This window comes from Candoia aspera, chromosome 3 (assembly GCF_035149785.1).
Source record: "Candoia aspera isolate rCanAsp1 chromosome 3, rCanAsp1.hap2, whole genome shotgun sequence".
Classification (NCBI taxonomy): domain Eukaryota; kingdom Metazoa; phylum Chordata; class Lepidosauria; order Squamata; family Boidae; genus Candoia; species Candoia aspera.
In genome coordinates, this window is record NC_086155.1 from 107,939,999 (window position 1) to 107,966,770 (window position 26,772).

Consider the following 26,772-nt stretch of genomic DNA (forward strand, 5'->3'; position numbering starts at 1 on the left):
TGCCACTGTTCGATAGTTTGAACATTCTTTAGTGTTTCCCTTTTTTGGTATGGGGATATAAGTTGATTTTTTCCAGTCTGATGGCCATTCTTGTGTTTTCCAAATTTGCTGGCATATAGCATGCATTACCTTGACAGCATCATCTTGCAAGATTTTGAACAGTTCAGCTGGGATGCCATCATCTCCTGTTGCCTTGTTATTAGCAATGCTTCTTAAGGCCCACTCAACCTCACTCTTCAGGATGTCTGGCTCTAGCTCACCGACCACACTGTCAAAGCTATCCCCGATATTGTTATCCTTCCTATACAGGTTTTCTGTATATTCTTGCCACCTTTTCTTGATCTCTTCTTCTTCTGTTAGGTCCTTGCCATCTTTGTTTTTGATCATACCCATTTTTGCCTGGAATTTACCTCCAATGTTTCTAATTTTCTGGAAGAGGTCTCTTGTCCTTCCTATTCTATTGTCTTCTTCCACTTCCGCACATTGCTTGTTTAAAAATAATTCCTTATCTCTTCTGGCTAACCTCTGGAATTTTGCATTTAATTGGGCATATCTCCCCCTATCACTGTTGCCTTTTGCTTTCCTTCTTTCTTGGGCTACTTCTAGTGTCTCAGCAGACAGCCATTTTGCCTTCTTGGTTTTCTCTTTCTTTGGGATGTATTTTGTTGCCGCCTCCTGAACAATGCTGCCAACTTCTGTCCAGAGTTCTTCCGGGACCCTATCTACTAAGTCCAGTCCCTTAAATCTATTCTTCACCTCCACTGCATATTCCTTAGGAATATTAGTGAGCTCATATCTAGCTGATCTGTGGGTCTTCCCTAATCTCTTTAGTCTGATCCTAAATTGTGCAAGAAGAAGTTCGTGATCTGAACTACAGTCAGCTCCAGGTCTTGTTTTTACCGACTGTACAGATGTCCGCCACCTTTGGCTGCAAAGGATGTAATCAATCTGATTTCGGTGTTGTCCATCTGGTGAAGTCCATGTATAAAGCCGTCTCTTAGGTTGTTGGAAGAGAGTGTTTGTTATGCAGAGTGAATTGTCTTGGCAAAATTCTATCAGCCTGTGTCCTGCTTCGTTTTGTTCTCCCAGGCCATACTTACCTGTAATTCGAGGTGTCATTTGACTGCCCACCTTAGCATTCCAGTCTCCTGTGATGAAAATAACATCTCTTTTAGGCGTGTTGTCCAGTAGGTGCTGCAGATCCTCATAGAACTGCTCTACTTCAGCTTCTTCAGCATTTGTGGTTGGGGCGTATATTTGGATCACTGTGATGTTAGATGGCTTGCCCTGAATTCGAATTGAGATCATTCTGTCGTTTTTTGGGTTGTATCCAAGCACTGCTTTAGCCACTTTACTATTAATTATGAAGGCTACTCCATTTCTTCTGTGGTCCTCTTGTCCGCAGTAGTAGATCTGGTGGTCATTTGATGTGAAGTGGCCCATTCCAGTCCATTTCAGTTCACTGATGCCCAGAATGTCTATGTTTAATCTTGACATCTCACCAATAACCACATCCAATTTGCCCTGGCTCATAGATCTTACATTCCAGGTTCCGATGGTGTGTTGATCCTTAGAACATCGGATTCGCCGTTCACCACCAGCACCGTCGGCCGCTAGCCGTCCTTCCGGCTTTGAGCTAGCTGCGTCATCACGTCTGGGGCTAGTTGAGCTCATCCTCTGTTCCTCCCCAGTAGCATTTTGACCATCTTCCGACCTGGGGGTCTCATCTTCCGATGGTATACCGACATATCTCTGGTTGTACTGATCCATTTAGTTTTCACGGCAAGAATACTGAGGTGGGTTGCCATTACCTTCCCCAGGAATCGCATTTAGTCTGACCTCTCTGTCATGACCTTCCCGTCTTGGGTGGCCCTTCACGGTTTAGCTCATGGCATCATTGAGGTGCTCAAGCTCCAGCACCACGACAAGGTAACGATCCTTTGCTGAAGAAAAGTAGACTGCAGTTCTGAAAATACTGAAGACCACAGGTTAAAAGCATTTTGAGAGCAAACAAAAGCCATTATTGTTTCACTTACTGAGATCATCCCTCTATTTTCTCTTACTTGATGGTATTTCTTGCTGTTTCTGCTGTTGTTTTTTAATCCCATGAGTAGCAGTTTGTTTAATCTGTTGGGATGATGAGAGTTCTGGTCAAGATTTTATTTCCTTAGTGTCCCTTTCATTTCCTTGACTTGAACCTCTAGCAGTTTCTGGGAACTGAGCTTTCTCCTCTTGTACCATCACGTTCCATTTGACTGGAGCGTGGGAATCTAACAAGGCACTGCAAATGAATCAGGATTGTTCTTAGTTTTAAAAAGAAGTACTGTACATCTCTTTGGAGCTGTCTAGTCTCTATTCATAACAGTTTCATCTCTGTATTTCAAGTTTCTTTCTCCATTACATATTGATTTCCAGTAGCAATGAGGGGGAGATCATAACTGTTGTAGCATCTGCTCTGAAAGAGCTCCTCTATTTATATAGATGTCTTGACCAAAGTTGCTTCTCCTTTTACATCTCAAGCATCTTGGATATACCCAACTGGTACCTAGCCCCAGGTATTATGAGCATATAAAAAAATTCCACAGGAAGGAGAAGTTGAACTTCATCCATGTAACCTTTTTTAATTTATACATTCCAGTTACCTGGTGCACAAAAACACTATGAAATAAATGTGTAATGAAAACTTAAAAGAAATCAAAGAACATTTGAAGAAAACCAAAACATTCCTCTCAATAAATTTGAGAGCAATTTACACAGAACAAAACAATATTTTTGCCCCACTCAAACAGCATTAAATATGAACCAGTCTCCTTCAGGAGGAACATCCATGGCCAGGTCTAGCTGCTGAAACTGACCTGTTTTATGGACTCACCAGATATGTTATGACCTGTGGTTACAACAATAAACTTGTTTATTTATGTACTTACTTACTTGGTTTGAATTGAACCTGAAAACAAAATGGAAGTAATTGAAGTTGAAGTCCAAAAGTCTATTCATGAAATTTGTATTAATAATAGTTCTCAGACACACTTCAAGGAAATCCTCATGAAGATCAGGATTCCTTGTTTTGCATCTCTTATTCTGATTTTGGTAGATTTTGAGTGAGGCAGGGTATTATGCAGTCCCCAGAATCCAATTTTAAGAGTTTTACTCAGAGAGCTCTGCAACAGCTATGAGGATTTTACCTAATTAAAATGAATAGTGTGTTGTAGAATGAGTTACAAAGTGTTGACCCAAAATCACTTTAAAGCAGGTTCTTGCACTGAAATAAAGTCTCTGGATTCATAAAGATGCTGTTTCCATTAAGTTAATAAACACAGCGCCAAAAGAAGATCTGTCAAAATGTGATGGAATGTGCTTGGAGTGGAGTGTATTTTTTAGCTGCCTTTTGCTGTAACAGCCTCATTGGTGTTTATAGACATATTCGGTAACGCTTAGCAACTCTTTTGATGGAAATACTGTCCAGACAGCTGGATGGTAGAGGTGGAACAGCTCAGTTTAGTCTGAGTCACAGCGTTTGCAAGAAGTGAGCTATGGGATGAGTTACAGCTGTGCCACTCACATGCAAACAACCTAGTGTAAATCCCTCTTGGGTTGCTTTGGAGTTCCCCCATTCCTGTGAAGTCTTCATAGGAAAACTCAAAACTGGGTTTTAGATTTTACTCCTACAGTGTTTAGTTGGATAAGCATTTCCATTCATCTTCTGGCTTATATGTCCTCGAGTAAACAAGGAAGACAAAACTTTTTTTAGATTCATTTTTTATTAATTGTGTTTTAAAAGAAGAAAAAGAAAACAAAGGGAAAAGGGAAAATAATATAGTATCAGTAAGAAGGCAAAGGAGTTATCAGGGTTGTACAGTGAGTGCTCAATATATCTTTGATGAAATATTAACCATAAAAAAAGAATACCTTAAGTTATTTTTACAGTTAGAAAAACGATTGTAGAAATCTTTTTGAATATCTGAGCTGAGTACCTAAGTCTCCAATATTTTGTTATTTAAGGATATAAAACACACAGACACAAAAAAAAGGTAGAAGAAAAACTTTATAGGTAAATGTTTAGTTTCTAACTTCCTCTTTGTTGTACTGCAACTGATACACAATATTTATAAACATTTAAAATTTTCATATATTTTTTATTTCAGTTATTTTGTCAAATTCTTTTTCCCCTTAAAAATCATACCCTGGATGCTTAAATTTGTCTTACTGCATAATATGTAATATATATGGAAGCCATTCTTGCTTAAATAAGAGAACAAAAACTTAATAGGGATAAAAGCATAAGCCAATTACCTTTGAGTATTTTTTAAAATTATATTTTAATTATCAGTATCCACCTTTAATATTCTGATTTGGGATTTCCTAAATCGCAGCTTGACTCCTTACTTCATTCCTTCAATATGTGTGTGCATGCATGCGTGCACATGTTACGTGTATGCATGTTTTACACACATTATACTGAGAGTCTGTAGTATTGGTACATGCATACAGTATTGGTACACACATACATGCCCAACATACATATTGCTGTTATCTTTCAGGTTAAGCATTCTTAAACACAATACAGAAAAAGAAGTCATAAACCAAAGAAATTTAAAGCATTAGAAAAAGAAGGCAGCATAATTAGATTTAGTTTACACAGACAACATTCAGCCTCTCCATATCTTTCTATCCTTGCAATCTGCCCTTGCTTTCACCATATCCACAAACCGATAGATACATTGCCTTTTGTTCTTCAAGCCTCACCTCTTCACTTTTTAAGGGTATCGTCTATTCTATAACCTTCTTGATCTTCTCCTTCCTTTTAATCCATTTACTTTTATCTGTTGGTTTTACAATTTGATCCTTATTCATTCCCTCTGAATGACAGAATGACCTCAATGTACTATATATTCACCACTCACTTTTGTATTCAGTTCTCATTCAGCACTACAAACTATCTTGGTTGTTGATACATTAATTTCAGATCTATGCTCATGTTTACATCACTCAGTCTATCTAATGCCTGATTTAAATAATTTGGGTTCTCAACAACTCCAGGTAAAAGTACATGTACTTTTACATCCCCAGCCAACACACTTCTAATATCACTACAAGTATTCCTTATGCATTTATTTGTAAATGCATTAAATAACCAAAGGGACATCACACAATCCTTATCTTTGTGTCTGCTCAATATGTTTTACTCCCACCGTATTCCAGTCTAATAATTTAGCAACCAGTCATGAAAACATTCCATAATACAGACCTATTTACTTTATCATGTGCTTTCTCTGAATCAGCAAATGTATAGTAAACTTCACTTCTCCCATCTGTACACATTCATGCATCCTGAATTTACCTCTGACTTGATGAGATGTAGGCAACGTATTGGCTTGCAAGTTACTTTCTAGATTAGAAACCGTAACTTGCGTAGAATAGCAGGAGCATGTGTAGGAAAAATCTAGGATTTGATTGTGCTTATGGCAGAGTGCCCAAAGTGTGGCAAAACCAGTTGATAATGTTGTCCCCATTAATATGGACTGCTGTCTTTGACAGGGATACAGGTAACAGTTCTTTCTCATGCCTGCATTATGCTTTTCTCCAATTCTTCAGTTGGCAGAAAAGTAGATGAGCATAAATTGCTGTACCTCAATGGCTGTGCCCTATTCTGCCTTAGTAATGAAGTCAGTGACTGGTGCTATCCTTACAGATTTATGGTGGGACAAACTAAGAAAGGGTGAATTCCCCTACCAGTATGGAAAACATCTACCAATTGCTTCTAATCCTAACCCTGATCAGGGTTTAGCCAATTTTCAGAATGTGATACCTAGACAATGGATGTACAGTGTGGATGGAGGATGCCTAGTGAAATACCCTGTGGATATTCAAAAGTCACTTATTTAAGAACTGACGCTGGAGAGCTCATTTTCTCATTGTTTGTTTGCTTATGAAATTTATCTGACTGCCTGAAACCAACTGGACTCTAAGCAGCTTGCAGAATTTGCATAATAAAAACAGCACAAATAGGAATAGAAGTAATTAAAATGGTAACTAAAAAATAAAAGACTAAAATTATGGAATTATAGAAAATGGCACCATTGTATACAATTAACTTCCCAAAGTCCCTCAGGATGAGTCATGTTCTCTACTCCTAGAAGGCCATAAGAGTGGGGACCATCTGTTCTCCCTTTCATTTTGGTATATACTTTTCTTTGAACAACAAATGAGCAAATTATCTCTCTGTGCTTACCTTTTCTAACTTCAGGATTTCCTTTTCAAAGGCCCGTTTTAACATACTTCCCTTACCAACCTAGAGAAGAGATCCTCAAAGCACCAGTTCTCTGGTAGTATCTATCCTGTGCGAGAGCCAGTTTGGTGTAGTGGTTAAGGCACCAGGCTAGAAACCAGGAGACCATGAGATCTAGTCCTGCTTTAGGCAGGAAGCCAGCTGGGTGACCTTGGGCCAGTCCCTCTCTCAGCCCTAGGAAGGAGGCAATGGCAAACCACTTACAAAATCTTGCCAAGAAAACTGCAGGGACTTGTCCAGGCAGTCTCCAAGAATCGGACATGATTGAACGGGAAAAAAAAATCTGTCCTGTAACTCTGGTGCCTTGGTGACACATGTCCTTTTATACTGTATCCTTTAATGGGATATAAGGAAGGAACTTACAGATCCACTACTTCTGAGATTCTCAGGAAGAAACTATTCTCTGCTACCTATTTTCTTGCAGATGTGACATAACTAAACTGGTTGCAAAGGTTTTTTGTATTGTTGTTATGATGAAAGCCAGTCTTTGTTATTGTAATTGCAGAGTATGTTAAGCCAATTTTATCCATAAGAGTGTTAGAATTTTTTAATTCTAACAAGAGTGAGACTCTAGCTGAGGGATTTTATGTATTCATTGATTGGCCAAAGGCCATAATGAAAAATTGTTTATATAATTGAGTAGCATTTGCATATGGATTATACTTCACTCCAAATCAGTGGATAACCTCTCCCAGTGTTTCGTGTAGATGTTGAACAGAATAGGGGAAAGGACTGAACTCTTAGGCACTCTGTAATGAAGTACCCATGAATTTGACCTCTTCCTTCCCACATCCACCCTCTGAAGCTGTCTGCTCAAATAGGAGTGGGACCACTGTAACGCCATAACCAACTCCCCACCCTCCCATGAGGCAGAAGGATACTGTGGTTGACAGTATCAAAAGTCACTGAAAGATCTAAGATGATAAGGATGGTCATGCCAATACCATCCAAGCTTGCAATAGGGTATCCCTTACAGTTACCAGTGTAGTTTCTTTCCCATGGCCAGCTCTGAACCCAGACTGTCAAGGGTCCAGGTAATCTGTATCCTTCAGAGCTCTCTGCAACAGCAGCCACACCAGTTTCTCAATAGTCTTCTCCCCCAGGTTAGCCAAAGAACAACAGTTAATCCTGTTTTGTTAGATCTCTAAAGGGTTTCTGAATGGAGAGTGGCCAAATTACTGCCTCTTTAAGGACCTCTGGCATCTCCCCTTCCTGCAAAAAAGGCATTAGCCATAGCCCAGATCCAGCTCCCTGTCCCCTCCCTGTCTGCTTTAACAAGCCAAGTGGGGCATGGGTCCAATCCACAAGTGGCAGAGCTAAGATCACAGTGGACTCTGCTGACTTCCTCATGATCCACAGATCAAAAGCCTCCTAGATAACACTACCTCACCTCTGTCATTTCAGATTCTGTCCATCCAGGGTCCAGCTTAGAGTAAATGTGAGCCATTCTATCCACAAAATGCTTGGCCAGGGGATAACAGCTTCTACTGGCTAGATCTTCTAGTCCCTCCTTCCCCAGAAGGATCAGGGACAGTTTAAGTGGGGCAGCTGGCCAGCATTCCACAGATGCAATAAGGTCAGAGAAGTATTACACTGCCACCTTTATCACTGAGTAGGCTTGCACCTGAGCTCTTACTCATGATCAATCATATTTGCTTTTTGTTTTCCACCAGTATTGCTCCAGACATCTCTTTATCTGCTCCATTTTTCAGATCTCTTCAGTAAACCAAGGAGCTGCATGGGATAAGAGGTGGGGAGAGGCTACTCATGAATGGTCCTGTCAAGCACCCTGATTGCCTCTGGCAAACCACTTTCGAAAATGTTGCCAAGACTACAGGGACTTGACCAGGCAGTCACAAAGACACAAGACTGATGTGAAGGCTCGCACATTCTCTCTCTCTCAAAATATGAATGAATGCCTTTCATTTTGTTCATTAATTCATGTTCTCCACCATATATTCCTCTTACATTGGTTGTCACTAGATAAGTTTGTAAATACTGACTTCAGTCAAGAATTATTGCTTTAGTTAATTGAAATTTCCACGTAAGTGTTTTTTAGGAAAATAGAAAGGCAACTATTAGATTACAGGCTTAGTGTCAGGTGCAGTATTCCCTGATAACAGTTAGGATATTGTTGGTCAGTTTTAACCCATTTTGGCCAGTATTCCACAAGTGTAACCAAGGCCCAGTTTTACCTCAAGCATGCTCATGCTATTCTGTTGCAAGTTCACATCTCTAGAGATTGCCTTGAAAGCCAACATATTGTTGCGAACATACCACCAACTGGGAGGTATATGCACTGTACTTGCACACTCAGGATGCATAAACAACTACTGGCATATTTATAAATCAAGACATTTAAATGGAGGAAGGAGGGAAGTAATTTCCTTAACTTATGTAATTCTGCAAAATGATTACAGCATAAATATCCCACAGCACAAAAATATTTTTTTAAAAAATGTGTGATCTTGGCCAGCTTTTTACTGAACATCATGTAATTGAACAGCTGCCACATGCAGCCGGGTAATACTATACAAATATCCTGCACAAAGAGTGTAGTTTCCCTCCAGCTGGTTTCAAAGTTAGCTAAATAATTAAGAGGAAAGAAAGTGCTAATGCCATTAAATCACCCTTCTCCAATCTGGAATTATTGGTCATCCTCAGAATTCTTAACCAGAATGATCAATAACCATCCTGGCTGGGAACTCTCAGAGTTGCAGTCCCAGTCCATTGGGAGGATTCCAGGTTGGAGAACGTTGGGACCAGTCCCTCTCTCTCAGCCCAGCCCACCTCACAGGGTTGTTGTGGGGAAAATAGGAGGAGGAAGGAGTATTAGGTATGTTCGCTGCCTTGAGTTATTTGTAAAAATAATAAAGGCGGGATAGAAAATAAATAAATAAATAAATAAATAATATATCTGGAATCACCAACACTTTTTGATTTGGTCAACACGTTTGAGAGCAAGTTGTGTGCACTCAAGAAAATCTTTGCGGTGAGGGGCTTGCCTATTCTCAAAACTCCAACTTACCAGAAGGCCAGCTGGTAAGATTGCCTCTGCTGTTCTCCCCAGCATGGGAAAGGCTCACTGTTAATTCTTAGCTTGCCTTTTGCCTTGCCCTGGGCTAGTAGATATATTTACAAACAAATCTTGCCCTGCAACCACTTCTGCTTTTTCTTCATTCTAAAAACTCTGTAACAGGCCCTGTGGGATTCTTGGAAATACAGTTAGTTCTGGAGATTTATGCTGTGTATCAGCTTCCTTTTAAATTTTTGTTTAAAAATATGTTTTAGACGGGCACTTTGGTCTCCATAGGTTCAGTACTGAAGATCTCAGGAATAGAGAGAGAGACATGAACTAGATAATCAAGTGCTTGCCTTGTTCAAATATAAAAACAGAAGAGCAGACCCCTTCTAACTCTAACAGGCCCTTCTAGACGTGTGTTGAGGAAAGCTCAGTCCTCTACCGCCTTATTTTCCTGTTCTTTCTCTTGTCAGGCAAATATTTTTCAGATTCTGGCTCTGTAACTGGAAGAAAGCAGGGCTGTGGATAAAAGTGCCTGAAGTAGCAAAACCCTGTGAGATTTGGCAGAAGACCTCTCAGCTGTGTTTTCTTTGGGGGGTTAAAAAGAATACCTTCCATGTCTCTCTGTCTCTGAATGCAGTGTTACGTGATTTTTTTTAAAAATGTGTTCTCACCTTGCCCACTTTGTACAATGCAATGCATGTGACTGGTCTTGTCCTTTTGTGGGGACGCATCTTGTGGGCTGCAACTCTTAATGGGAATTAGGGGGGTGCCCCTAGAGCCCCCTTAGATTGGGTTGCCAAAATTCAGTAACAAAACCCAAGACATTTTGATGGCATCCTTTTACCAGCTTTTAGGGCCAAAATAAAGCCTAAGGCATCCATTTTGCCCCTTCCCAGGTGTCTCCCTCCACCCAGGTGAAAAACTATACAGTCATGAATCCTCCCCACTTTTAACACTCATTTATTTCCTAGACTGAAAAAGTCTAGTGAAGCAGCTGCCTTTGTATACACTTTACATTCCAGTAGTCCTTCAAGACAAGGGAATCACACCATCTTAGTTGTGCAGATGTGTTTTCTAATCCTTAGCGTTGGTTTTCATTAATCTGTATTTTGTTCAAAAACTACTTAACTGACCTCTCAAAGAGTGATCTATAATTTGATCTCCTGGAATATTTTACAGAATTTCATCAACAAACCACCTTATTTTAAATGCAGTGGAAATGTCAAAGATGGCTTTATTAGCTTACTCTAAAAAAAAGTAGTTACAGTAACCAGCAGACCAAAAAATCAAATAAAATAATTAGAATAAAAACAACTGCATTGTGACCAGTTTATGCGTTGCCTTCCTTGTAAACCTCTCATACAATTAAACTATGTTTTGATGCTACCCAAAAGAGAGAAGGTAATCTGTACTGCAGAAAAGATCTTACCCTTTATCTCTTCTTATTTATCCTGTAATGGCAGAACCCCTTGAATAGAGCCTTCACTGGAGACCTCAAAAGTCAGCAGTCTTGTCTTCCTATCACGGAGACATCCTGTTTGCTCTGTCAGGCTCCTTTCAGAGTCTTTGAAGAGTTGTACCATAGATTGGCTGCATTTCTGTAAATAAGCTGCTTTCTGTTTTTCCTACTGTCTTCCATGTATCCATGACCTCTGATGATTTGTGCAGGTGATTTAAGCTATGGATGGCACAGAGTTTAATTGTGAATAAACCTGGAATCCAAAGATTCCAGGAGCAGAGCAGTAAATTAAGTTTAATGTATATCCCATATCTTATAATTAATGTTTTCACTCTGTCCAAAGACTAAGAAAACAGTTTGCATAGATTATGGTTGATAGGCCTCCTGGCTGAAAGAAGATAATTGGTTGCTGCCAGTGGCATCCAACCTGCTTTTGTTTTGGCAGATAAAACACTCATAAGCAGGTCTCAAATGAAGTCCTCACCAAAGCTCTCCCTCTCCCCTGGGGCCTGTTTTGTCTGATCCTTGCTTTTTCCCAACAGGATAGATGAATTATAGGCAAAAGGAACTCATAAGAAAGCTGACATTTCAAAGTGCTTTAAAATGAGTGGACTTCCTGTCCTCACACACTGATATCATGGAGCTCCTATGAAGAGGCCCGGGGAGCAATCTAGCTCTTGGTCAGATCTTCCCCTACCTCTGTAATACATTATCACATATCTGCTTTGGGTTTTCTGTGAGGCAAATTAAATACTATATTTTAAAATCTATTACGTGAAGATTATTAAATTATGGGCTTCATGATTGGGAGATCATTAGTTAGGGAGAAGAAATGTAGTGCCAAACTCAATTCATTTTCCATTTACATAGGGAGAAATGAAGTTTTGTGGTTGAGTTCATGCTTTGAAAGTAGAAAAGTGATGTTTGAAAAGGTTGAGAAAGATTGCATTGAGAAATACTTAGAGATCCTATAAAAGAAAATTACTAGATGAAATTTACTGGCTCAATATAGGGCAGGGATCCCCAGTCTTTTTGGGTTGGTGAGCAAATGTGGAACATTGAGGACTTTGAAAAGGAAAGTTGCCACCCCCTGAGGCTCCCTCTTCGGCAGGACCTTCCCTCCTATCCCTCCTATTTTTGCTCTGTTTTCTGTGCAGGTGGCTATGCTTTCAAATGCAATGCTGAATTTCAGCTGCATATCTGTTTTATTTTCTTTGAAAGCTTTTGGGTCCCATTTGGGCCCCAAAGGGATTCTTGGAAGTAAAGAAGAACGCTAGAGATACATACTTCACGATGCAGCATACTAGCTTCTCATTTTTCAAAATAAAACTCAAAGTAACACCATTTCTTATACATCTCCACGCCTTTCTATCTTACATTTTATTCAGTAATTTATACTTTTTTACTGTGTGGCCTTCCTACATTCCAAGTTTCAGTCTTCCACATACGCCCCAAGGTACGAATTATTCTTTGGATACTCACTTATCATTAAGTGTAAGGGTACAGTAAGGTTTCAGGCTAGGCACATTCAGAGTGACATTTGGTTCTTTTAATCCTGGTTAGGGGTCCATTTTCTGTTTTGTTAGAGCCTTGCTCGTGGTGGTATTAAATTGTCACTAAGGAGAACCAGAGTTTTCTAGGTACCAGTGAAGAGTGCTGTTTCATAACAGACATTTAGCTCATTCAGAAAACAAGTGGCAAGAGCAAAAACAACCAGGGGCAAGTTGGCTCTGCAGAATCCTTTGGAGTGAAACTCTCAAGTGTGGGAAGCTGTCCACCTACCGAGAGATGCTGGGATGGGGCACGTTTGAGGGCCAGCTGGCATGTATGCAGAAAAGGCTGAGGAAGAGGAGAGAGGTGGATTGCATGTGTTACGAGAAAAGCTTGGTGGACTGCTCTTAATGAAGAATAAGATTAGTCAGGGAAATCCTGCATAATCTTATACCTTACTCAAATGAGGAGATTTCAATGTATAGCTTGCAAGCCAAGAAAAGGGGTAGGAGTTGAAATAGTTACTAGTACAGTTTTGCCCATTTTTCTGCCAGAAATCATGTTCAGTAATGGCTAATAAAGTATGCACCACAAAAAATAAATCTAATTGACAGCACAATTAAAAACATGTCAGCGGAAGAAATAAATAGCACCCAACCAGTAAAAACTTACTTCAGCAAATAAACCAACTTAAATGTCAAAGTTAAAGAAAACTGTCTTTGCCTGCAAGAAAAAAGATGCTACAGAGGACACTCATTTGGCCTCCTTTGGCACAGAGGTCCAGAGACTGATAGCATATCCAAAAAGCCCTTTCCTTATTTTTCTTTTCATATTCTCTGTGATTGTGGTGGGATAAAGAAAGGGGCCTTACTCAGCCAAACTCATTTGGGGGAATGTGACCCTTCAGATAACTTGATCGCAAATTGTTTAGGGCTTTGTATATCATAACTTCACTTGCACTGTGCCCAGGAATGCACCAAAAACCATCAGAGCTCCTCAGATTAGGAAATCAGCTGCTCCCTGTAAGGGAACCTGTTCTGTGGTCTGACCTCAGCTGAATTATCTGAGGTTTCCAAATACTTGTCAAGGCAGCCCTATGGTGGTAATGTAATCAAAGCCAGCGATACCTGGACTGTCACTGTAATATGCTGCCCAGCAGGTAGACTGAACACAAGCCAGACGAAAGGCTTTGGATTGCAGGACCTGAAAACTTACAACAGTACAGTGTGCGCTACACCCAAAAAGTATTTATACCAATGGTGGTTGTGGTTTGTTGGAAGTGAAACAGGCAGTGGAGGTTTAAATGGTTACCTTAAAGCAAGCAAAGAGAAAATGCTAATTAATGTCTTCAAGGAAAATATTTTGATTGTGTTTCTCAAAAGGAACTGAAAAGATTGAAAAATACTGGGGCTTAAGCATGGAATAAACCAGCAAAAGTTTTTCCATAGTTATTGGAGTATTAGGAGTTACAACAATAAAATTATCAAAACAACTGAAAAAATTAGGAATATTGAACCTTGCAACATTCAGCTTGCAAAAACACTTTGCTTGGAACCTTATTACAACAATACTTGTATAATTCTTAGACTTTTGGATAAAGCTTGAATTGATCCTAAACTACCAGCATTTGCTGAGCATTCTTCAGAAGAGAATAAATAATAATACAACTAGACTTGAAAGAGTAAAGCCTTTATATTTCAACAGACATTAGGATGTTTTGATGAATTTTGACTCTTCTTTTAGAACTAGGTTTATTATTTGCTCTAAGTCACTTTGTTGCTTTTATCTATCTATCTATCTATCTGTCTGTCTGTCTGTCTGTCTGTCTGTCTGTCTGTCTGTCTGTCTATCAATCAAATTTGTCACCGCCCATCTCCTCCCACCAGAGGGACTCTGGACGGTTTACAACAAACACTTTGTTTGCCATTGTTCTAAATAAATTACCAGTACCGTTGCGTCTGTGAAGTCACTAGCTGAAATTTATCTCTGTCCTATGGTGATGTTGACTGTGGGTTTTGTTTTTCCTTTGGTATCCCCAAAATAGTTTCTCTGATTAATTATTTCTTCTTCTTCTGTCCTTTTGTAGAGAAAATAATTAACGGGCAAGACTACGAAGTTATGATGCAGATAGACTGTGAAGTAATGGACACCAGGATCCTGCATATCAAAAGCTCATCCATCCCGCCTTACCTTCGAGAACACCAGAGGAACCATACAACGCCCTTCTATCATTCTCCTCCAGCTGTCCCAGAGGCAGCTCCTGCTGTGAGAGCAATCACCGAATCACCCCAGTAGGCTCTCAGAAGGAGGCTTTCACAGCATACCCTGGGACAGCTGACCCATACGGGTTTGTCGCGGCAGTGTCAGGGGCAGGATCCAGTCTTAAACAACAGCTCACTGGGTTCACCTTGAGGATTCTGGATCTTGGGATTCTGTCTGCTTTTAGACCTAGCCAAAAAAAAACTTAGAGCCCACTCTGTCTAGATTATCTGCCATCTTTGTAAGGCAAGATTTATGGGCCTAATAACTACACTTTTTAAAAAGAAATGCTAAAATTGCAATGGGTAAAATAGTGTTATTGATGGAAGGAGGTGAGGCTTCTGGGGGGTTAATTAGTTCCTGGGAGTGGGGGTGGGGCCTAAATAACACCAGTTTGTCTTTGCCTACCCCCCACTAGAAATAAATCTCACTTGCTTGGCAGCTTGCGTAGAAGATATTTGGGGGCCACATATGGGCAACAGGTTGCCCATGCCTGCCTCTAATGGTTTGTATTGTTCTATATTTAATTTTGGTTTGTCTGTAGAGTGTATACATTGAATTCTTTACTCAGTCTTATTCTGGGTTCCCTTACTTGCTTCTTTTTACCAGTGGGGAAAGGAGGGAGAAAATAAGGAACTACAGGCTCTTGTGATACATTCACCAAAATAGAGTTTAAGCCATTCTTTGCTGCACTATCTGTTTTTGGTGCTTTTTCATTATTTTATTAGGTCTCTAGACAAACTGCTATATCATACACTGACTTTTCCCAGCACTTTATTATGCAACAAATGCCCAGCCCGGCTGTTTCACATTTGTTGCATAAGATATAGATGTTTTGCTGATACCACCCTTTAACTGTGTGCAAATTTGTAAAGTATTGTTTCTGGGAAAATCTTTCTAGTGCTACTATAGAAATTAAAATTCTGCCAGAATGTGTCTGAACAGGTTTCATGGGCACTTATTGCCTGAGACATTGCTAACATTACTGATGCCCTGTTTTGACCACTAACACTTTTTATTACCTTTGGGCTAAATGCTAAGTGAATGTACTTGGATTGGGGCAAGTGGTGCTTGTCTGTTGGCCCAGGGTCTGCAGAAGAGAGCCAAAGTCCAGATGTTCCAGAGAGAAGCTGTCTGTGTTCGTGTGTGCGTAATTTCATGCACTTCCTGCATGGATTCGTTCATAAGAATAATTTATGCCCTCTGGTTTGGCAACAGGGAAGGATCAAAAGAGTGTGCCCAAGTTGAAAGGCCTTCTGTAGTCAAACCCAATTAATGTTGAGAGTGCTAGCTCAGTGAGAATAGGTTCTCCACCTTTTCCCCTCCCACCTCTTCTGTTGGAATAATTGGGCATATTGGATGCCCACATTGGGCATATAGAACACCCACATTGGGATGTACTCTGAGATTGTTGCTTGGGATAAGAGAGGATGTATAGCTTGATGCATAGATCTTTGCAGGGGATGCGAGCTAAAGCACAGTCCCTCATAAACTAAGGTATTTATTTCTTACCAAATATCTGAGCCTCCTTTTGCTGTAAATATCCTCAGGGCAGATTTCACAGTAAAGATAAGACTAGTGAGGAGGAGGAAGCACTTTGATAAGCATCTGTGAACTGAACATTGGAAAAAGTGATATAAAACAAGAAGTTCTGAATGTAAAAGACTGCTTCAAATAAGCTGGAGAATGTATAAGCCACAAGCAAAGCTTTATGTTTGTCTTAGCAGAGAAAACCCCCATTGGCTCACTCCCATTGTACAGTCATCATCTGCTTTTTTCCCCCTTGTGTGTGTGTGTGTATGTCCTTGTTTGACCTTCAAAATTCAACTTCCAGACCTTGCAGTCTTAAACTATTAAAGATTATCACCTTCCACATTAATGCAAAGAGCCATTTCAGGCACTGAACAGGCTATTTATGCAAATATATGAGCAGTGTACACATATGAGCAATGTAATGGAGATGAATGTGCAAGAGATGAACAGCAATAGAATCTTCCCTGAAAAGGGGAGGGCAAAATCCTTGCCTATTTCTGTAACTGTTATGATTGTGGGTTGATTCATTGATGCATTAACTCCTCTTGATAACAGATTGTGTAGGAGTTGAAGCTGTGATATTACATGTGTGTAATTTTACCTAAAAACTATCAGTTTTATTTATTTCCTGTGCTGTTTTTTACACAAATGAACTGCTGGATATAACTAAGGTGAAGTCAATGATATACTGGTACAAATTTGAATTTTGTGTGGTGTTTTTTTTTTTTTTTTTTTTAGTCTTTCTTCTGAAGCATCAAAGGTGACATGGACAAAATCTAGCAAAATTAAACAAAGATAATGATATATTCCACAATAAACCAGTAGCAAAACAGCATAAAACTAAAATCCTTACAGAACAAGAAAAGAAACTGGCAGCAGAATTACTTAAAAGTCTTAATTACTTAAAGGCCTCAGCCCCATTCTTCCTCCTGCTCTGCCACATTTCTTGATCGTGTATCACAGGGCAAGAATCCATTTTTATTAGTTATTCTGTAGAATGCCATGAACATTGATGGTACCACATACAAAACATCAGAAGCACAATGCATAATCCTGCCTTGAGAGAGGCATGAAATTACTGGTTAAAAATTAACTTCTGTAACAAGAAGTTGCATTGTACATGGAGCTGAGGATCTCAGAGCTTTCAGTCTTGAGGGACAAAGCAATTCTGCTATTTTTTAGAGAAACAATTGTTTGGCTCACTGGAAATTGAGTAATGTTTTGTAAACATTATTTGATTAAGGAAGGCGTTGTTCACTTGGATCCTGATGTTCCTTTGTGCCACAATCAGGGAAGAGCTTTATCCCATCATTAGCTGTTCCCTATAGACATCCATATTACATGCAATTTGATACTGTAGAAATAAACATAGAAAGATTTTCGAATGTGCAGACTTTTTAAAAAACAGTAGGGCACAGATCAGTGAGAAGTTTACTAGAATCTTTCTTAGGTAGCTTGAAGATAAACCTTGGTGTTTATCCTGGTTTTCAGATTAATCTGGCCCAAGAACACACTGAATTTGCCAGATGGGAAGCATTTTTAATTCAGCCAAATGGTTTCTGCATCTTATATGTTAATGTTATAGTAAAAAGGTTTTGCAGTCAAACTGAGTTATAGATCCACCAAACTAATCGCCAGCCAAAATCCAGCAGTGGTCTTGAATATCAGTCAAAGTACCCCAAGCCTAATTTTGCTCAAGACGTAACCTTGACTAGTTATAAATAGCTGCTGATAGAAAAGTGTACCTTATGGAAGGGAGAATTTGGGGGGGATGGGGAAAGGAGGAGAATAATTAAAAGCATTGGGTTAACCAGACCTGCGTTCTCTTTAGTTTCCTTTCTGCCTCATTAAGCATCATTCCTTATTTGAAAAACCCTTCCCCTTCTTGAGGGCCCTTGTTCATCTCTAATTTAGCCAACTGTGAAAGTCAGTTCTGAGCTGTTCTCCTGCCAGCCTCATCATTTCTTCAATATTGCCTGTCCAAAATTGGCCAACTGCCTTTGGCTGAGTAGACATCCAGTATTGCTTTTTCCTTGCTGTGCTGGAAATACGACTCTGCAGAACACTTTATTAAAAACAAACAGCTTTCCTCTTCAGAGAAAGTATATGGGCAACACTTTCTCAAAAGCCTAAAATTAGAAATACTGTTTGCCTTCTCTTCTCTTGGGTGTTTTCTCTGTAGGCCTGAGAGTATAACATCCTTTAAACAATGTTAAAATGGTATCTTGCACATTAGGTTTTATCTGTGCTTTGAGTAGGCCTATTGATATTAATGCTGTAAGATTAAAAATTTATGATCAGCTATTCTCTGTGTCCTGTGGAAGTCATGAGATAAAATCTCTCTGAAATCCAAGCAGAACACTGATTATGAGTAGGGCAGTTTACCCTGCTTGAGCCCATTGCAGCTGAAGGAGAGCGCGGCTGGGGTTCATGAGGATTTGCATCCCGCAGGAGCGTTTCTCCACTTTGTCTCAATGGCTTCATCAGCACTGGAGTGAATGTGCTGCCAGCCCAGAGGAAGGTGCAATTTCTTTCACTTATGGGGCAGCCATCCTTCCCTACCAAGTGCTAAAAAAGACCAGGCAGAGGAAGGAATCAAAGGAGATGTTGCATCACAAGCCAGGAAACCAAGGCAGACAGAGCCACTGTGGAGTAGGATAAAGTAGCTGAGATTGACAATTCATCCACTGGATTAAGGAGTCCAACTCTGCAGTCACGTTTTCCTCTCTTCCTACTATCTGTGGGTTTAGTAATAAAAGCACATTTCAGAGGCATGTCATGATGTGCAACTCCCCTTTTGCATCTGTCTTTATCAGGGAAAGACACTGTCCTTGCCAAATGTAGAGATAGCTTAAAATATACGTTTGCCTCTAGCTATTTCCCTTGGTCCATTAGCTGTTTACTAAAACTCTTGTAATCTTTAAATAATTTAAAAGCCAAGCATTAGCAACGGTGAACAGGAAACAATTTGAACAACTCTCCAGATGACATAGGATGTTTTTATTGACAAAAGGTGCAATCCTAGAAATGCTTACTTAAGCATGCGTTCAATTGACCAGGATGATTGAACTTATGCTTGCTGAAGCATCTTACCCTGGCTGAATTGTACCTTGAAAATGCATTTATTATGAAGGAATTTTAAGTAAATACTGCAAGAACAGTTCTACCATATTTGTCTGGTTCATACTTAAATTTTCCACTCTGGCAAGTAAAGGTGGCACTGGAAACAGTATATAAAAACTTAAAAACACAAAATCTACAATAAAATAATCATTACACCTGGCCTCCTCAAAAACAAAACTTAAGAGAAAGAAAGAAAATTTAAAGATTTTCCAAGAGCTAAGAGTGTGGGGCCAAGCACAGCTGCCAAGGGAGTCTCTTCCATAGCCTGTGACCAATACAGAGAAGGCCCTTACTTGTCTACAAGACACACAGGCCTCTGAGACTAGAGGCATCTTCAAAATGGTCTCTCCTGGGTCAACCCTAACTCCTGAGGGTTGAGAAGCACCTCTAGAGATTCAGACATGTCAAGTCAAGTCAAATTAAAATAGTTTATTATAGCCATAAGGCCAGATACAGTAAAATATCTAATACTAGAACTATTACATACTATAGATTAGATGAGATTAGATGAGATTAGATATTAGATTAGAACCTCTAGAAATCCAGATATGTAGAAACAAAGGTGTACAAAGTCTGTTATCTACTTTCTGGACTAAAAGCTGCATTCATTCACAAGTCAATTCAAATATCTAGAAAGCCAGGCTGGGTTATATCCCAGGAGAATTGAGATGGGATACTGACCATGCATGACCCTGGGTGTAGGGGACACTTCTTAAGGACTACAGTCTCCCTAATGGGGAGCCAGTTTGGTGTAGCGGTCAAGGCACCAGGCTAGAAACTGGGAGACTGAGTTCTAGTCCTGCCTTAGGCACAAAGACAGCTGGGTGATCTTATGCCACTTGCTCTCTCTCAGCCCTAGGAAAGAGGCAATGGCCAGCCACTTCTGAAATCTTGCCAAGAAAATGCAGGGACTTGTCCAGGCAGTCACTAGGACCCAACACTGTCTCAAAGACATGCGCGCGCGCACACACACACACACACACACAAACACACACAGTCCTTATACAGTTGTATATCTTTTAGCAATAGATGTTACCAAAATTTCTGGGGTCTCACCTGAACATTTTTTACTTTGAGATGTAGGGGTGCTGCACTCAGGGACCGAAGTCAAAAGGTTTGGGATCTTATGCAACAATAGATATGAGACCATAGTCACAAAATTTAAGTAATAAAATAATTGATTTATTTAAATAGTTTCAACAATCAGTTCCCATTAGCTCACTCTTATATACTCATTGGACACTGGTTCAGGTTTTGGGAGAAGATGCTACATGCAGCAGATGAACAACCCAGGTCAGAAGTCTCAACAAGCCTTGTGATCCCAACCTCCTTTCATGGGCTGCATACACTCACCAGCTTTGCCTCCCCTTTCTGGTGGAATTTACTGTTAAATAGTTTGTCCCTTCTCTGATGAAATGTGGTGCTAGACTCCTAGACTTTTAGAATGGTTGATCCTCTATAAGTGTAAATTAGTGCCTGCCTTCCCATAATCATAAATGGTATGTCAGGTCATTTATAACAGACTTGAACAGTCCATCAAAGTTGGCCAGTCCCATCTTGGCACTGTTTTTGCAGTTCTTAATAATGTAATTTCTATGCAAAGCATACTTTTCCTCTCTTGGCCCTCCTGTTCAAAGCAGCTCCATGAATTACTCCTCCTAACAGTTTTTTGTTTCCCTAGATTGGAGTTGCTGCAGCCAAACACAGAACAGTCTGCTCAGAGGGGGAGGGGAAAGGAAGCACAGGGAGAACTGCACATCATTCTCACTACTTTTCCCTTTGTGTGGGAGAACAATAATAGCATTTTTCATCAACAAGCAAAGATGCAAGCTTCACATACACATTCTACAAGCCATACAGCCACTCCAAAAGCAAACCTCATCCATGTGTTAACATCTCTGTAGTTACACCATTTACACCTGCAACTTGACATTCAACATTCTCACAGCATTAACTTCCTTTTCGTATTTTTTTTATCTTGGATACTTGGATACTCAGATGTACAGCGTTTGCTTCATTCCCACTCTTCGACATTCCCATCTAAATCTCTAAAATATTCCCTTCCACATTCCCTCACTTCAGTTTCATCCCAAATAATTTCAACACTTTTATTTTTAATTCCATTCACTCTGTTGGCAATGGTTTAATCAGTTCCATTCATTTCCAAACCAATTCTTTTCTTTCCATCAAAATCACTCTGCATTGTCTTTGCTTCTTTTAATTTTAACCATTTTTTAGCTTTCTGCTGCCTTCTGCAGCTTTTTCTTTCTATACATACTTTCAAATATCTTTCTCTTGTCCTCATTTTTTGTAGCAATCATGCTGTGATATGTTTTTCCCCATCCACAGCTTTTTTGTCTTCATTTGTTCCCATCCAATGACTTGTGGAAATATATGATGCAAAGGCCCTCAGAATTCTGTCCATCTGCCTTATCTGTCAACAAGATAATACTCTGAAAATGGAACTGAACGGTACCAAGCTAGGTATGGCAGGAGAAGCCAACAAAATAAAGATCGAATTAAAAAATGGGCAGATCTGACCCAGGGCTGTGGAGGAAAAGGTCTAGCAAAAAATGCCCCAATGCATCACTATGGGAGGCACAGTTGGGTAGTGGCACAGAATGCTGCCAGCTGACATATTCTAAGCCCTTCTTAGGCAGAATGCATGCAGCCTGCCCTTCGCTTCCCAGTGGACACGCACAAACATAAACAGACAGAAACAACACGAGGCAAAGGAACAGACATGTAAGAGCAACACAGACTGATCAGCATTTGGGGAGAAAGTGTGGACACACACACTTGGAATATATTACTTCATTTGTTGTTGTTTATTCATTCAGTCGCTTCCGACTCTTCGTGACTTCATGGACCAGCCCACGCCAGAGCTTCCTGTCGGTCGTCAACACCCCCAGCTCCCCCAGGGACGAGTCCATCACCTCTAGAATATCATCCATCCACCTTGCCCTTGGTCGGCCCCTCTTCCTTTTGCCCTCCACTCTCCCTTTGTTTGTTGTTTATTCGTTTAGTCGCTTCCGACTCTTCGTGACTTCATGGACCAGCCCACGCCAGAGCTTCCTGTCGGTCGTCAACATCCCCAGCTCCCCCAGGGACGAGTCCGTCACCTCTAGAATATCATCCATCCATCTTGCCCTTGGTCGGCCCCTCTTCCTTTTGCCTTCCACTCTCCCTAGCATCAGCATCTTCTCCAGGGTGTCTTGTCTTCTCATTATGTGGCCAAAGTATTTCAGTTTTGCCTTTAATATCATTCCCTCAAGTGAGCAGTCTGGCTTTATTTCCTGGAGGATGGACTGGTTGGATCTTCTTGCAGTCCAAGGCACTCTCAGAATTTTCCTCCAACACCACAGTTCAAAAGCATCGATCTTCCTTCGCTCAGCCTTCCTTATGGTCCAGCTCTCGCAGCCATATGTTACTACAGGGAACACCATTGCTTTAACTATGCGGGCCTTTGTTGTCAGTGTGATGTCTCTGCTCTTAACTATTTTATCGAGATTTGTCATTGCTCTTCTCCCAAGGATTAAGCGTCTTCTGATTTCCTGACTGCAGTCAGCATCTGCAGTAATCTTTGCACCTAGGAATACAAAGTCTTTCACTGCTTCTACATTTTCTCCCTCTATTTGCCAGTTATCAATCAAGCTGGTTGCCATAATCTTGGTTTTTTTGAGGTTTAGCTGCAAACCAGCTTTTGCACTTTCTTCTTTCACCTTCATCATAAGGCTCCTCAGTTCCTCTTCACTTTCAGCCATCAAAGTGGTATCATCTGCATATCTGAGATTGTTAATGTTTCTTCCAGAGATTTTAACTCCAGCCTTGGATTCCTCAAGACCAGCTTGTCGCATGATGTGTTCTGCATACAAGTTGAATAGGTAGGGTGAGAGTATACAGCCCTGCCGTACTCCTTTCCCAATCTTAAACCAGTCCGTTGTTCCGTGGTCTGTTCTTACTGTTGCTACTTGGTCGTTATACAGATTCTTCAGGAGGCAGACAAGATGACTTGGTATCCCCATACCACTAAGAACTTGCCACAATTTGTTATGGTCCACACAGTCAAAGGCTTTAGAATAGTCAATAAAACAGAAATAGATGTTTTTCTGAAACTCCCTGGCTTTTTCCATTATCCAGCGGATATTGGCAATTTGGTCTCTAGTTCCTCTGCCTTTTCTAAACCCAGCCTGTACATCTGTCAATTCTCGCTCCATGAACTGCTGAAGTCTACCTTGCAGGATCTTGAGCATTACCTTACTGGCATGTGAAATGAGTGCCACTGTTCGATAGTTTGAACATTCTTTAGTGTTTCCCTTTTTTGGTATGGGGATATAAGTTGATTTTTTCCAATCTGATGGCCATTCTTGTGTTTTCCAAATTTGCTGGCATATAGCATGCATTACCTTGACAGCATCATCTTGTAAGATTTTGAACAGTTCAGCTGGGATGCCGTCTTCTCCTGCTGCCTTGTTATTAGCAATGCTTCTTAAGGCCCACTCAACCTCACTCTTCAGGATGTCTGGCTCTAGCTCACTGACCACACTGTCAAAGCTATCCCCGATATTGTTATCCTTCCTATACAGGTCTTCTGTATATTCTTGCCACCTTTTCTTGATCTCTTCTTCTTCTGTTAGGTCCTTGCCATCTTTGTTTTTGATCATACCCATTTTGGCCTGGAATTTACCTCCAATGTTTCTAATTTTCTGGAAGAGGTCTCTTGTCCTTCCTATTCTATTGTCTTCTTCCACTTCCGCGCATTGCTTGTTTAAAAATAATTCCTTATCTCTTCTGGCTAACCTCTGGAATTTTGCATTTAATTGGGCATATCTCCCCCTATCGCTGTTGCCTTTTGCTTTCCTTCTTTCTTGGGCTACTTCTAGTGTCTCAGCAGACAGCCATTTTGCCTTCTTGGTTTTCTCTTTCTTTGGGATGTATTTTGTTGCCGCCTCCTGAACAATGCTGCCAACTTCTGTCCAGAGTTCTTCCGGGACCCTATCTACTAAGTCCAGTCCCTTAAATCTATTCTTCACCTCCACTGCATATTCCTGAGGAATATTCGTGAGCTCATATCTAGCTGATCTGTGGGTCTTCCCTAATCTCTTTAGTCTGATCCTAAATTGTGCAAGAAGAAGTTCATGGTCTGAACTACAGTCAGCTCCAGGCCTAGTTTTTACCGACTGTACAGATGTCCGCCACCTTTGGCTGCAAAGGATGTAATCAATCTGATTTCGGTGTTGTCCATCTGGTGAAGTCCATGTGTAAAGCCGTCTCTTAGGTTGTTGGAAGAGAGTGTTTGTTATGCAGAGTGAATTGTCTTGGCAAAATTCTATCAGCCTATGTCCTGCTTCGTTTTGTTCTCCCAGGCCATACTTACCTGTAATTCGAGGTGTCATTTGACTGCCCACCTTAGCATTCCAGTCTCCTGTGATGAAAATAACATCTCTTTTAGGCGTGTTGTCCAGTAGGTGCTGCAGATCCTCATAGAACTGCTCTACTTCAGCTTCTTCAGCATTTGTGGTTGGGGCGTATATTTGGATCACTGTGATGTTAGATGGCTTGCCCTGAATTCGAATTGAGATCATTCTGTCGTTTTTGGGGTTGTATCCAAGCACTGCTTTAGCCACTTTACTATTAATTATGAAGGCTACTCCATTTCTTCTGTGGTCCTCTTGTCCACAGTAGTAGATCTGGTGGTCATTTGATGTGAAGTGGCCCATTCCAGTCCATTTCAGTTCACTGACGCCCAGAATGTCTATCTTTAATCTTGACATCTCACCAATAACTACATCCAATTTGCCCTGGCTCATAGATCTTACATTCCAGGTTCCAATGGTGTGTTGATCCTTAGAACATCGGATTCGCCGTTCACCACCAGCACCGTCGGCCGCTAACCGTCCTTTCGGCTTTGAGCTAGCTGCGTCATCACGACTGGGGCTAGTTGAGCTCATCCTCTGTTCCTCCCCAGTAGCATTTTGACCATCTTCCGACCTGGGGGTCTCATCTTCCGATGGTATACCGACATATCTCTGGTTGTACTGATCCATTTAGTTTTCACGGCAAGAATACTGGGGTGGGTTGCCATTACCTTCCCCAGGGATCGCATTTAGTCTGACCTCTCTGTCATGACCTTCCCGTCTTGGGTGGCCCTTCACGGTTTAGCTCATGGCATCATTGAGGTGCTCAAGCTCCAGCACCACGACAAGGTAACGATCCTTTGCGGAGCTTTAACTATGCGGACCTTTGTTGTCAGTGTGATGTCTCTGCTCTTAACTATTTTATCGAGATTGGTCATTGCTCTTCTCTCAAGGATTAAGCGTCTTCTGATTTCCTGACTGCAGTCAGCATCTGCAGTAATCTTTGCGCCTAGAAATACAAAGTCTTTCACTGCTTCTACATTTTCTCCCTCTATCTGCCAGTTATCAATCAAGCTGGTGGCCATAATCTTGGTTTTTTTCAGGTTTAGCTGCAAGCCAGCTTTTGCACTTTCTTCTTTCACCTTCATCATAAGGCTCCTCAGTTCCTCTTCGCTTTCAGCCATCGAAGTGATCTGCATATCTGAGATCGTTAATGTTTCCTCCAGCGATTTTAACTCCAGCCTTGGATTCCTCAAGTCCAGCATGTTGCATGATGCATACAAGTTGAATAGGTAGGGTGAGAGTATACAGCCCTGCCGTACTCCTTTCCCAATCTTAAACCAGTCTGTTGCTCCGTGGTCTGTTCTTACTGTTGCTACTTGGTCGTTATACAGATTCTTCAGGAGGCATACAAGATGACTTGGTATCCCCATACCACTAAGAACTTGCCACAATTTGTTATGGTCCACACAGTCAAAGGCTTTAGAATAGTTAATAAAACAGAAATAGATGTTTTTCTGAAACTCCCTGGCTTTTTCCATTATCCAGCGGATATTGGCAATTTGGTCCCTAGTTCCTCTGCCTTTTCTAAACCCAGCTTGTACATCTGGCAATTCTTGCTCCATGAACTGCTGAAGTCTACCTTGCAGGATCTTGAGCATTACCTTACTGGGACGTGAAATGAGTGCCACTGTTCGATAGTTTGAACATTCTTTAGTGTTTCCCTTTTTTGGTATGGGGATGTAAGTTGATTTTTTCCAATCTGATGGCCATTCCTGTGTTTTCCAAATTTGCTGGCATATAGCATGCATTACCTTGACAGCATCATCTCGCAAGATTTTGAACAGTTCAGCTGGGATACCGTCATCTCCTGCTGCCTTGTTATTAGCAATGCTTCTTAAGGCCCATTCAACCTCACTCTTCAGGATGTCTGGCTCTAGCTCACTGACCACACCATCAAAGCTATCCCCGATATTGTTATCTTTCCTATACAGGTCTTCCGTATATTCTTGCCACCTTTTCTTGATCTCTTCTTCTGTTAGGTCCTTGCCATCTTTGTTTTTGATCATACCCATTTTGGCCTGGAATTTACCTCCAATGTTTCTAATTTTCTGGAAGAGGTCTCTTGTCCTTCCTATTCTATTGTCTTCTTCCACTTCCACACATTGCTTGTTTAAAAATAATTCCTTATCTCTTCTGGCTAACCTCTGGAATTTTACATTTAATTGGGCATATC

At 40.6% G+C, this 26,772-nt stretch overlaps 1 protein-coding gene across 1 annotated transcript in view; it reads left to right on the forward strand.

Moving 5' to 3' along the window:
- Positions 1-15,498, forward strand: part of ATF6 (activating transcription factor 6) — an 82,917-nt gene extending 67,419 nt beyond the window's left edge. The window contains exon 16 of the mRNA XM_063298520.1: positions 14,351-15,498. Coding sequence (XP_063154590.1) covers positions 14,351-14,559 — 209 coding nt within the window. The 3' untranslated portion in view covers positions 14,560-15,498. The remainder of the gene's footprint in view (positions 1-14,350) is intronic.
- Positions 15,499-26,772: the final 11,274 nt, after the last annotated feature.